The following is a 13,670-nucleotide window of genomic DNA, read 5'->3' on the forward strand; positions in this document are numbered from 1 at the left end:
CGGAAATTTTGACAAAAACACAACAGATTTAAACTAATAATCTTTGTAACATAATTACTGAAAACTTTGACAAATCGTCTCCGTCGTACAAGTTACCCGTAAAAAGCGTTTTAAATTGTATACGGAAAAAAGGGCCGTATGTATAGAAATAAGACGTCAAAGTTTAATTTCCGTGGTCTCTAACAAAGTATCCTGTTGCCAACGCACCACTCATTGAGGAATTTTTGTTTGATAATAGTAAATTGAAATCTATTCAGTCCCTCGGAGGGCTACAATCCTATTTGTCACGATCTCGTACAAAAGGTAAGCCAAACATTATAAACAATCATAGTCTGTAACATCTGGCACAATCCAGAGGGGGGCAATTGAAGACACCGACGGGAGGCACTGAGTGCCACCAAAATTGTAATAATTTGTAAACCATGTATGGTTACCAAATACCGTAAAAAAAAAAAAAAAAAAAACTACCTTTTTCTGCGGAAGAAAAGCGACGGATCAATGCGTCCAATTTTGGATCTTCGAGAGTTGAACAAGGTCGTAAAGATAAAACACCTAACTGTTTTCGGACACCTAGGTACCAAACTTTCTCCACCCAGGGGACTGGATGATAGAATTGAACATTTCTCAGGAATATTTTTCTAGTATCAGTCGCAAAATTTCGTCGATACTTCTTGAGGATCAGTACCAAGGTACCAGTATCAGTACCTCCAGGAAGGAATCGGTACCTTCTTATGAGTTAGTATGAAATGACATGCCTACCCTTCGGTCTGGCTTCAGAGCCACACCTTTTTGCTTCTATAACATGCGGGTCGCAGAGACCTTGCGTGCAAAGGGAACTCGAGTGCTAGTGTCTACTAGACGACTTCCTTTTTGGTCGACCAAGACAAATCCAAGTTGAAACTTCAGGCTGCAGAAGCTGTGAAGCTTTTGGATTAACCTTTTTTGCTTCCATAACATGCTGGGTCGCAGAGACCTTGCGTGCAAAAGGAACTCGAGTGCTAGTCTACCCAGACGACTTCCTTTTGGTCGACCAAAACAAATCCAAGTTGAAACTTCAGGCTGCAGAAGCTGTGAAGGTTTTGGATTATCTGGGCTGGCATGTCAATTTCCATTATATAGGGTGCTCGGTCGCTCGGTCGCGGAGATATTGCGTGCAAAGTCGAGTGCTAGCTTACCTACACGACTTAATCTTGTTTCACCAAGACAAATAAACGTTTTTGTTCCCATAGCATGCTCGGTCGCGGAGACCTTGCGTACATAGGGAAGTCAAATGTTAACGTACCTACACGACTTTCTCTTGGTCCTTGAAGACAAATACACCTTTTTGCTTCCACAGCATGCTCGGTCGCGGAGGCATTGCGTGCAAAATCGAAGTGCTAGCTTACTTACACGACATGATCTTGTTTCACCAAGACAAATAAACGTTTTTGCTCCCATAGCATGCTCGGTCGCGAAGACCTTACGTACATAGGGAAGTCAAATGTTAACCTACCTACGCGACTTTTTCTTGGTCCATGAAGACAAATACACCTTTTTTGCTTGCATAGCATGCTCGGTCGCGGAAACATTGCGTGCAAAGGGATGTTGAGTGTTATCCCACCTACGCAAATCCCACCAGGTCCATCAAAAGAAGTCCAAGTTGAGTCTTCAGGCCACATAAGCTGTAAAGCTCTTGGATTATTTGGGCTGCCAAGTCAGCCTTACAAAAAATCAATTAGTACACTGGTTCAAGAGATGACATGTCTAGGGATTCGATGGAAAATTGCGAGAAATGAAGTGGCCACTCAACAACATCCTAGCTCAAACTCTGACGGAATTACATCAATCTATGCTAACTTGCAAATTTTCTTGCGAAGTTTCAAGAAAAGGGGTAAAAAAACAGGCCATCCTGCATGTGTTAACAATTAAATGCAGTGCTGACGCGGAGCCACATGTTAGACATTGCCGATACACAAAACCAACCATTTCCTGGCAACGGAAGCTTCGGACATGTGTAGGGGTTACAAATGCAGTGCTGACGCGGAGCCACATGTCAAACATTGCCGAGACCCAAAACCAACCATTTCCTGGCAACGGAAGCTTCGGACATGGGTAGGGGTTACAATTAGACAAAATATTAACGTCCTGTCTATGGTCAGCTCAACAACAGAAACGGCTCACCCACAAAAGAGCTATTTGCAATGGTAGTGACAATCAAAATGAATCTGAAAGTATTTCACTAACGTTGACCTTTCGATTTTCAAACCTAAGCGATAAGTTCAAGATAACTGTCAGCTTATCTCTCGGGGAGATACAACATCATAGCCGACAGGCTATCACGAGGAAATCAACCTGCGAAATGGCACTTTTTACCACAAGTGATCACAAAAGTTTTTCGAAAGTGGGGTCATCCGGATATAAACCCATTCGCCGACCAAGATTGGATACCTTCAGCAGACCGTAGAGGATGCAACTAGCATGGAGAATTCCTCCTCTCAACCTTCTCCCCAAAGTACTGACTCACTTCAACAGTGTCTAGGGAACCTACCTGGTAGTGTTCCCAGACTGAGCGAAAGCATTTGGGTTTCCAAGCCCTCAGATCCCGAACGCTAGATAACTCGCACGAAATCCAAAACCTGCCTCCTCCACAGGTTAAACATTAACCCTGAAAGTTTAAAGGGGGGGGGGAGGTTGTACAAATAATAGACTGGTCTAAACAGGAGAAGATTTATTGAAAATTAGCTGGTGTCAATCCACTTTGTCAGCATACTTACCAGCAACTAGAAGATGGTGCATATGGTGCTACAGTTTTAAAATTGATCCTAAGTCTGCAGATGTTGCCAAATTCTTTCTTCTTTTCCAAAAAGAAAATTTTGCCTATAAAACAATCCTTCTGCATCATAAAGCAGCGCTGTCGACTTTCTGTGGGCGAAATACATGTAGGACGGCAAACATTCTCAAGCTCTCTAATAAAAATTGCTATTTTAAAAAAGCCATCGGAATAGCTAAACAAAATTCAACTACTTATTACAATTTTACTAAGTGTAGTCCCATTCACATGAGATCCGAGAATAGTTCTAAACTGGTTTTCTTCAAACCCAGCCACCACATCACGCCTCAATGTAGCTTGAAGGACACCAACAACCATGTTGTTGGCTACGGGACGCAGAGTTAATGACCTTACTTTGCTCAACATTTCTAAAGACAGTTTCTTTGATAACAGAGAAAAACATCTTTCTGATACCAGTCTTTGGGTCTAAAATTGAAATCCATTTTCGTCAATAATCTGCATAAGTGCTTTCTAAACATGAAACTAAAGACATGCCCGGTAAGATTCGTAAGGACTTTTTTCTAACTATGTGTGTTGTCACAAAAGCGGCATCCCGTACTGTAATTGGAAACTGGTCTTCGTTCAACCTTACGAGGTAATGGCATCAACGCATCTCTAAGAAGTTGTAGATCAGCAGTAGCCTCTGAGATGGATTGATAATGAACCAATGGACGAAATACTTTCTAGAGGCAATTGCAAATCATCCAAACGTTTACAATAATTATTGCCGAATAATAGAGCTTCGTAAAGATCCTCACGATTCTTTTTTTCAACACATTTACTTCTACATGATGTATATACATCATTTATACAATTTATACATTTTCTTGTATATACAAGATAAAATGTTTATTACAAACTCATAAATATTTTTTAATTATTGAATTAACATGGAAGTTAACAACTGTTTTTTTGATTTAATAATTATATAAATTATGAACATTATCATTGCGCTTCATAATTTTATTATGGCTTTACCTATTTCATCATAGCGTTGTGCTTAATAATTTCACCAGCAGATAACAAACACGTCTTCATAATACAATGCTGTATGTTTTCCAGAGGCACATCAATATTACGGTTTTACATAACAATAAAACCGATATTATGTGCCGAGAAGGAAAACATACAGCATTGCAGGAAGTTCTTCCTGGTGAAGACTATGAAGATCAAAGATGGCTGCGCTCCCTTTATACTTGCTGGCAGCACCTAGCGGCTAAAGATGGAACTAAATTGACTGTCTATGGTTGGACATAGACAAGGAATCTAAGCTAAGTACACACTGCTTCTTCATAATACAATGCTGTATGTTTTCCTTCTCGGCACATAATATCGGTTTTATTGTTATGTAAAACCGTAATATTCTGTTGTGTACTAATCTATTGTGTTGTTCAAGACTTCATTGTATTGACTGAGTTTTCTTTGCCTATATGAACGACTAGCGACCCGCCCTCGCTTCGCTTCGGAAACATTAAAACACACATGAAACAAAAAAAAAAAAAAAAAAATTAAAAAAAGTAGCCTATGTTCATCAGGGACAATGTCGGCTTCTAATGGAAAAAGAATTTTTCAAATCGGTCCAGTAGTTTCGGAGCCTATTCGAAACAAATAAACAAACAAATCTTTCCCCTTTATAATATTAAAATAAAATAAGTATAAGTATAAGTATAGATCAAAATAAGCAATCATTCAATTGTCTATGATTTAAAAAGCTGTACGGGCTTAGATCTCTTTGCCTAACAAGAAAAAATTGTACCAAAAAAAAGTCTATGATTTAAGTCGATTTGGATTTGACAGTAAAACTCGAATTTGCCATTTTACAAGGATTGGAATTTACGTAATAAGACTTGGCTTCGGCCTTAATTAAATTTTTATTTAAGGATATAATATAAATCATACAAAATATAGCTTCGGCCTTTTTGAACATTTATTTCAAAAATTATATAGAACAGACAAGGCCGTATGGGCTTAGATCCCGTTGCCTTTCCTAAAAACGGAAATTGTACCAAAAAAAGTATAAGATTTAGTCAAACAAGTACACGTCATTTAAAAAAAGCTAGGTTGGTTGGAAAATCAAAATGAAAACCACGATAATTTTAGGGACATTGATCACTTTTTTAACGCTCGTTTGCGCGGATCATGAAACTTTAGTTCTAATAGATAACTTAAATATCAAAGAAACGCATTCACAATTCTTCAAATCATTACAAGGTATGGTTGAACTATACAGTTTATCAAGACACCGGTTGTCACATTATTATTATATATTTACGTGTTTATTCGGCGCTTAATTTTACTAATGTTATTTTCTAGAACGCGGCTATGGCTTAACATTCAAACTTGCGGATGATGCAAATCTGGTCCTGTCAAAATACGGAGAATATTTATACAAGAATCTCATAGTATTCGCTCCTTCCGTGCTCGAGTTTGGTGGACAGGTAGACAGTGAGGCCATAACCAAATTCATAGACGATGGCGGAAACCTTCTTATGGCTGGTAACGCCGCGGCCGGAGACGTATATAGAGAAATCGCTTCAGAATGTGGATTTGAGGTAATTAATGTCTTAGGGTTTTCATTCATAAATCTTAACCAGTAGCATATCATATATCATTATAAACATTGCTTATTTCTCATCACCACAATGAGATAGATCAAGATCTAAATATATGTTAAGAAAATCTGAATAGATTTAGAGAAATTAAACAAATACTGCTTACCTAAATGATCCTTCTAGTCAGGTCGAACAATTTTATCCCAACTGTCACTTCACTACAACAAACAGGTGACTGTACTCACTGCCACAACTAGTCTTAGAAAGATATTTCATGTGAAATGTGTTTAAAATTGCTGCAAAAATTCAGAAAAAATCTTTGAAACTTAGTTTCTAATGCCACATTCTTAGAAATTATGTAGAGGGATTGTTTAGCTTGGATCCAATGTGCTTTTGTTACTTCTCTCTGATATCAGATATTCACAAATATTATAATTCATGCATAACTTACTGGTGATAGGGCATATTGTAAGCCTGGGTTGGTATTACCACCTCACTTAAATCTACTGTGAAGTAGCATTATACAATAGCCAATATTATAGAATTGAGTCGTCTATTATCAAAGGTGGCAATCTGTGCATTTGGACAAAAAAATGTTATTGATATGTCAATACAGATTGATTTGAATATAATCGTCTCCTTCAAAGAATACGGTTCAAAACCTGCATTAACTAAAGTTTAATACTTAACCTGTTATTTATCTAAGATGTCGTTCAGAAGAGTTTTGTGACTGCCAATGGAATACAAAGTCAATAATTCGTTTTTCTGATTTACCAATAATTGTCCAAAAGTCACAGCCGGCTTTGATAATAGTCGACTCAATTGTCTCTTAGATGTTACATTTGTTGACTCTGTTTATATGTTTCAGTGCAGGACGCATATATATTTTAAAAAAATAGCAGCTTAAAAATAATGTAATTAAATCTAATTTCAGATGGACGAGGAATCTGCAGCAGTCATAGACCACTTCAACTATGATGTGACTGATGAGGGAGACCACACTCGCATTGTAGTATCACCTAAGAACCTAATCAAGGCTCCCACAATTGTAGGAGAACAGAATACACAGCCTCTGCTATTTGAAGGCACTGGACTTATTGTGGACAAGGATAACAGCTTGGTTTTGCCTATTCTATCAGCTGATTCGACTGCCTACAGTTACAACCCTAAGAGTCAGGTTAGGCTTTTAATAAAAAATGTACTCTAAATAAATTAATCTTATCATACTGCTTAACACTCGATTATTCTTTGAGGCTGTCTTTTTTCTTAGTTTTTGTCCAATGTGATGTTAGTTTAGGACATTTAGGTACATTTTCATATTTCAAATAACAAGGCATCCATTTCTATTAGCTAGCAGTACAAAGAAAAGACAGCAGACCTTCAATTTGGCTGGTTATTAATCACAGCTTGTATTCTTTAAAGCTACATTATAATGGAACATCACCAATAAAATACTATACATTATATAAACTGAAACTAGCAAACAAAATAAACTGTTTCATTTAGGATAATGTACTTTTGACAGTTATTTTTATTTATAAAACCATATACTTAAGCAATTTTGATAAAAAAATTATAAGATCTGGAACTAAAAAATTCTTTTTAAGAAAATAAAAAATACCATATCTGTTTATCAATGACTAAGTTTCGAGGTACAAAAACCTAATTGAAAACTACCCTATTTTTGAAATTACAAACAAAATTATAAAAAATCATCATTTCCATACTCACACTGTGGCCACAGTCATTTCCTGAGAAAAAATATTTGTGGTGTAGTGCTCGAATAACTAGAAATTTAGCTCAATTCCAGAATTTTTATCTTTACATGGTCATGACCATATGTTTTGATATTTATATCTAGTGCCATTCAATTACCAACTATTAACTTTAAAAAAAAACTGTTTATGATAGGTGAAAGAGTACCCCCATGCAGTTGGCCGTAAGACAGTACTGATTGCAGCTCTGCAAGCAAGAAACAATGCTCGTATTGTTTTCAGTGGATCGTTATTCTTCTTCTCTGATGAGGCCTTCAATTCTCCTGTTACAAAAGTACATGTAAGTATAAAACTAAACAATCAACTTGATTGAATTTCCTGCCTAGTCTTGTTTTATTGAATTGACGTAATATTTTCTAATACAGGGTGACAAAACAAAGTCAGATGTATCAGGCAACAAGATTCTCGCGATTCGCCTTACTGAATGGGTGTTTGGTGAGCGTGGGCGTTTACGCGTGCGCAATGTCGACCATCACAGACAAGGAGAGAAGGAACCGTCCAGTGCCTATACCATTACAGACACTGTTGTGAGTATTGTGCCCTGTTATTGAATACAATAAAAACATTAATTTATACATTTTATTATGTTTGAGGTTGTCGTGACCTAAAGGATATAACATCTGGATAACTTGTATCATTAAGCCGGTGCTCAATCCTTGCAGGCAGGATACCAATACTTCTTCTAAAATACCTACTTAACTCATGTTCATGAATGACTTATCCGGTCGGTGCTGTATCTCGTTCCGGCCCGGCAAGCTGGTTCTAACCCAGCGGAGTATTCCGAAACACCAGCCGCATCGCCCAGGCGGCCTGGTAGAGCTGTCATACCGTGGAGATCTGCGTTATTGATCGTCGACTATCGCTTCGACGACCCGTCGGTCGGGCGTCCCAGGGGTGGCGCTGTGAATCTGGTTGTAGTGTTGACCGCGGGAACCCCTTTAATCCGACCGGGTTCTGACCCTGCGCAGAGTGTAGGGGTGAGGGAGTGAGTCTAAAAGTGCAGGAGAGTCGTTTAGTGCGGTATGCCCCTAAAACGTCCTTTGGCCCGCGGTCTGCTCCCAACATCTGCAGATCGTCAAGTCCCACATACCCCGCGCGCCTCCTAGGCGCAGGGACCTGGAAGGAGGTTAAGCCCACATCCAGAAAAAAAAAATATGGTCATGAATGACTTTGACATCATATATAAGGCTGCAACCTTGAGGTTTAAACTTTATTCCGTTGATATGATGAGTATTGCTCAAGATTTATTCTAGCCAATAAATCAGTCTAGCATAATTATTCATGTTTCAGGTATACAGAATTGAAATTGAAGAGCTAAAGAATGGCAAATGGCAGCCTTTCGAAGCAAACGATGTGCAGCTAGAGTTTGTGCGAATCGACCCTTTTATACGCACAACTTTACAAAAGAAACCCAATGGCGTCTATGAGGCTGTCTTCAAAGTTCCAGATGTCTGGGGTGTTTATCAGTTCAAAGTGGATTACGACAGGGTCGGGTATACAAGACTTTATCACTCAACACAGGTTTGTGCATCTTTTTCCTTCTCTAGATGGGTATTATGAAAAATAGGAGTTCTTTAGTGCTTTATTATATTGCAATAATTGTTAACCTGCGTGTGTAGGCACTTTCACCCTGTCTATTTTTTGCCACAAAAGTGGGTAATCGCACTTAAGTCGTAATGTCCTTGGGCTCCAGAAACCACATAACACTGAGTGGTTCGAAAGTTGAGTGACCCTTGTATTAAAAAAAGCTAATTATCAAAGTAGAACATGTGATAGCTTTGTAGTAGAAACTGACATATCTGTGGTGTGTTGTACCTACGTGCACGTGACAACAACATTCCTCTATAGTAGAATTACTTTGTCCGTGCAGTTTGGGTCATAAAAAATCGGAGCGGTGAAGCGAGTATTTCGCTCTCTCTTCCACTCACGAGCCTTATGGACGGGCATAGTGATGCGCATTATTGTTGTCGATATGCGTTATCGATAGTGTATTTAGTTTTGTCATTTTGTGGGTTAGTGATAAAAATGAAAGAAAAAATCACTAATCGAACACTTACACCGCTTATTGCTGCAGCAAATTAACGAGAACGGCAGAAATTAACACTTTGTAACTTTTCGGAATCTATTCTTATTTCAGTGAAAATTTTTAACATTTGTTGATAACAACACGTGCAAATATTATTTTGTAATAAGTTCTGCCGTTTTGGTACAAAACAAAGGAGTAGCCATTGTGTCACTAAAGAAATTCAGAGAACGAATGCATAAAAACACATTTCTCTTCGACATAATGTACTATAATTTGCAGGTACGTACAAATGACTCACAACATAACAATGTCTCACCACCCTTCGTATACCACGCCGCCATGGACCTGCCTTCGATGATCATTTTTATTTACCGATAATGGCGTTGCGCCCGCGCAACATACGCACCGCCCTAGCCGGGCTATGTTTTATGACCCAAACTGCACGGACAAAATAATTCCACTATAGTCATTTTTTATTGATTTAATCCACTGCTTGTTCCAGGTGTCAGTCCGCCCACTACAACACACACAATATGAGCGCTTCATACCGAGCGCCTACCCATACTACGTTAGTTCGTTCTCAATGATGATCGGAGTGTTCTTATTTTCATTTGTTTTCCTGTATTACAAAGAGGATCAACCTAAAACGAAGAGCGAGTAAATGAAGTGTTGATTTGTATGTAACGTGTATTTAATGTTAAACATCTTAAGTCAATAAGTGATGTACATCGGCCATATCACATTTAGTTTCGTTTTAAAGATTCATAAATCAGATAATAATATTGAATGATGCTATATGAATCTAAAGATCTTTGTGTAGTAAGAGAGCCCGTGTATGTAACCTATTGATGAAAGATGTAAATGTATGCACATTTGTGATTAATTTTGAATAAAATTGATTTAAATATAAGAATGTTATTTTCATGATATTCAGTAAGAATACTACGTACTGAACACTAAGTCACGGAATTAAAAATTAATTGCAGTTTAAAATATTTTATAGCATATTTTTTAATATGAGGTTATGCTATAATGTCTACAAATTATGTTGTAGTTTTTAATAAAGGTGTTAAGCCGGGTATCCACTAGAGGCCTACGGGCGACGGACTGTCGAGGCGATCCGCCCGGTCCTCTCGGACTGGGTGAATCGCGACCGAGGACGTCTCACCTTCCGAGCGACGCAGGTGCTCACGGGACACGGCTGTTTCGGTCGCTACCTGCACCTCGTCGCCCGGAGGGAGCCGACGCCGAAGTGCCACCACTGCAGTGGCTGCAACGAGGACACGGCGGAGCACACGCTCGCGTACTGCCCCGCTTTCGCGGAGCAGCGCCGCGTCCTCGTTGCAAAAATAGGACCGGACTTGTCGCTTCCGACCGTCGTGGCTGCGATGCTCGGCAGCGATGAGTCCTGGCAGGCGATGCTCGACTTCTGCGAGTCCACCATCTCGCAGAAGGAGGCGGCGGAACGGGAGAGGGAGAACTCTTCCTCCCTCTCGGCGCCGTGCCGCCGCCGTCGAGCCGGGGGTCGGAGGACAGCGTTTGTCCAGCTCCGGCCCCTATGAGGGGGCAGTCTCCTCCCGGTGATGGTCACGGGGCGACCTAAGGGGGCTGAGACTGCGCCGCACGCTACCGTCACTCTAGCGCGCTGGCACCAGGAGGACGGGACGACGCGTCGGCGGCTGCGGACTGCGATGCGGTCCGCATTTTCGTCGTCGCTGTCGTCGCCGAACATACTGTGGAAGAGCAACCCGGTCCGCGGTGTATCGCGTTCCGACCCGGCAGGCTGGTTCTGGCCCAGCGGGGTATCCCGGAACACCAGTGGCATCGCCCGGGCGGCCTGAAGGGCCGCCGTACCGCGGAGACTGACGTCGTTGGTCGTCGACTATCGCCTCGACGACCCGTCGGGCGTCCTCGGGGTGGCGCCGCGTGTCTGGTTGTAGTGTTGACCGCGGGAACCCCCCTACTCTGACCGGGTTTTGACCCCGGACGGAGATCGGACGCCGGGTGTAAGAGTGCAGGGGAGTCGTTTAGTGGGTGGGCCCTAAATTCTTGGGCCCGCGGTCTGCTCTCAACACCTGCAGATCGTTGAGTCTCACATACCCCGCGCGCCCCCTAGGCCGGGGGATCTCGTAGGAGGTTCGGCCCTCGACCGGAAAAAAAAAAGGGTATCCACTAGAGGAAAACTCGGGTCGAGTAGCCTCGACTTGAAGCAAACAGCCTGAACTGAGGCTGTTTGCGTTGAGGCAAAGGCTCGAGGTGAATCGCCTCAGCTTGAACAGGCAGCTTAAAGCTAAAACGCGATGGCACCAGACGCGCGTCAAGTAGCTGCTAGTCCACTACGGACATGACATTTGAATTTTATCAGTTTAATCATCCTTAATGGCAGTTTCGTTGTCGATTGCGATCTCCATCAAATGCACGGCTCGGACTGAGGCTCCTTTGAGCACGGCAAAAAAATCAACAAAATATGGCCCGACTCGCGGCAACGAATTTGTCTCGTGTTTCGGCGTACCTTTAGGTTGAGGCAGCGTCTTCACTTCTGCGTCCTCGGAGCGGGAGCGAGGCATCCGCTCGACCTGAGTTTGCCTCTAGTGGATAGCCGACTATACACATACAAATGACAAACCACTTGTAGTAAGCCTTCACAAGTGCTATCCTATCTGACTTGAAGCATTATTGCGTTCTACTCAACACCAGGTGGGCCTTGAGTTTGAAATTGAGTAATATTTGAAAATGAAAATAATTTCGGTTTTTTTTACTCAGCTTTATTTATTAAAAACTAGGACACGTATTAGTTTTCAAATCAAAATTTCTACGCATTGATTTGGATTTTTTGGTTATTAGTTTTCTGTGTTGTGGAGCGAAAGTTTTAGGAATGCTGCATGAAGAAATCCTTTATGGAATTATTATTCGAAAAGATCTCGACGTGTCCTTTTGCATTTGGACCGCTTTCCACCGGAACAAAGTAAATGTTGTACTTTATTTACTATTTTAAGCTACTAAGATTATTGACGGTACGCTTTCAAAAACCATTTTTGTACGTACATCTGACTGGAATAATTTCAAGTAATATTTGAAGATCCCATAATAGTGGGGGGCGAATAATCTTACTCTATGGCGCATAGCGGCCACATGATTGTGCATGTGCCTTATTTGTGTTGTCTTTATGTTCAAGATGAAGTGAGCCATAGGTCCATTAGTTTTTCTTGGCAATATAAATTATAACGATCATTCATTTTTAATCACCCTGTCTATTTCTGCCGTGAAGCAGTAATGCGTTTCGGTTCGAAGGGTGGGGCAGCCGTTGTAACTATACTGAGGCCTTAAAACTTATATCTCAAGGTGGGTGGCGCATTTACGTTATAGATGTCTATGGGCTCCAGTAACCACTTAACACCAGGTGGGCTGTGAGCTCGTCCACCCATCAAAGCAATAAAAAAAACATATTTACATTTATTTAAGTATACAGTTATGAAAACCGTTATAAAAATAAAGGTATTTAAATGTACTGATTATTTCAAAAAGAAATATTTCTTAGCATTATTTTGTGTTTTTAATCAAAATAAAATCGCAAGTGCTGCTATCATAACTTTAAATCAAATGAACGTTGTTGACCAAATTCTCACTTCTTTCGCTAGCATTTCACTCTGCAACATGGGTTTAAGATTCAATAAGCAGAAGTAGTGATAATAGATAAATAGTCTCACTATTCTTGTTTAAATAAAAGTGGAAACATTTATTGAAAGTAGCTACCTAGTTACTATTTTTTTTAAATTCTTTTTAATGAACACAACCATAAAATGACGTTTCACAAAGTTTCTGAACGCTGAACGCAACGATATTGAAATCAGAATGGCATGCATGTCATACATGGCTTTTGTAGTTTTGTAGACTAAAAAATAAGAAAAGATGCTTTAATTTACGTATTTATTATATACAAAAATTTGTTCATAGATATAAGCAATTAAATTTGTGCTAAAAGACTAAGTTATACATATTTTAGTAGATTAATGTGACAACCACCGTGATTCGAGTAGGCAGTGAATTGGTGTCGCCTTAATTCTTTTAAAATTCTAATTTTATTACTGTTCTTGTTTTCTATTGTGCTTCTTAAGCAAATTGCGTGATTGTGCCGGACTTGTTAGAAGTCAAACATCAGCATTGCTAGTTGCAGGGATGTGTTTACAACTTTAACTGTCCCAGTAAGTATTATGATGTCATTGTAATGAAAAAAAATGTGTTGGCTCTGTGCCCACTCGTTTTCCTGCTATTCGTACGATTTTGAGGAATTCCACGCGGGAAATCCTTGTTTCTCTAGGTTAGAACTTACAGACTAACATACAATGGTCAAATCACAGTTTGAAAGCAAACAATTGTTGTTTGATCAAGAGATTAGATGAACAAAAATAAAAATTAATTAAATTACGTGCGAAGCTTAATACATAGCTATGGCATCTTCAAGAATTTTAAGGTCAAGATTTGTTATAATAAACCAATCTTGTAAACTC

General features: G+C 39.9%; 2 protein-coding genes across 2 annotated transcripts in view; both read left to right on the top strand.

Moving 5' to 3' along the window:
- The first annotated feature begins 4,887 nt into the window (after positions 1 to 4,887).
- On the top strand, positions 4,888 to 9,823 carry LOC778504 (dolichyl-diphosphooligosaccharide protein glycotransferase). Its single transcript, NM_001098329.1, is given in 7 exon segments — positions 4,888 to 5,020; positions 5,123 to 5,361; positions 6,296 to 6,538; positions 7,273 to 7,416; positions 7,502 to 7,663; positions 8,427 to 8,657; positions 9,665 to 9,823. Coding segments are annotated over 7 exon segments (1,311 nt in total).
- A 3,169-nt stretch (positions 9,824 to 12,992) lies between these two features.
- Positions 12,993 to 13,670, top strand: part of LOC101738107 (leucine-rich repeat flightless-interacting protein 2) — a 52,252-nt gene continuing 51,574 nt past the window's right edge. Inside the window, exon 1 of the mRNA XM_038013181.2 lies at positions 12,993 to 13,364. The gene's annotated coding sequence lies outside the window, so the exon portion shown is untranslated. The remainder of the gene's footprint in view (positions 13,365 to 13,670) is intronic.

This window comes from Bombyx mori, chromosome 10 (assembly GCF_030269925.1).
Source record: "Bombyx mori chromosome 10, ASM3026992v2".
Lineage (NCBI taxonomy): Eukaryota > Metazoa > Arthropoda > Insecta > Lepidoptera > Bombycidae > Bombyx > Bombyx mori.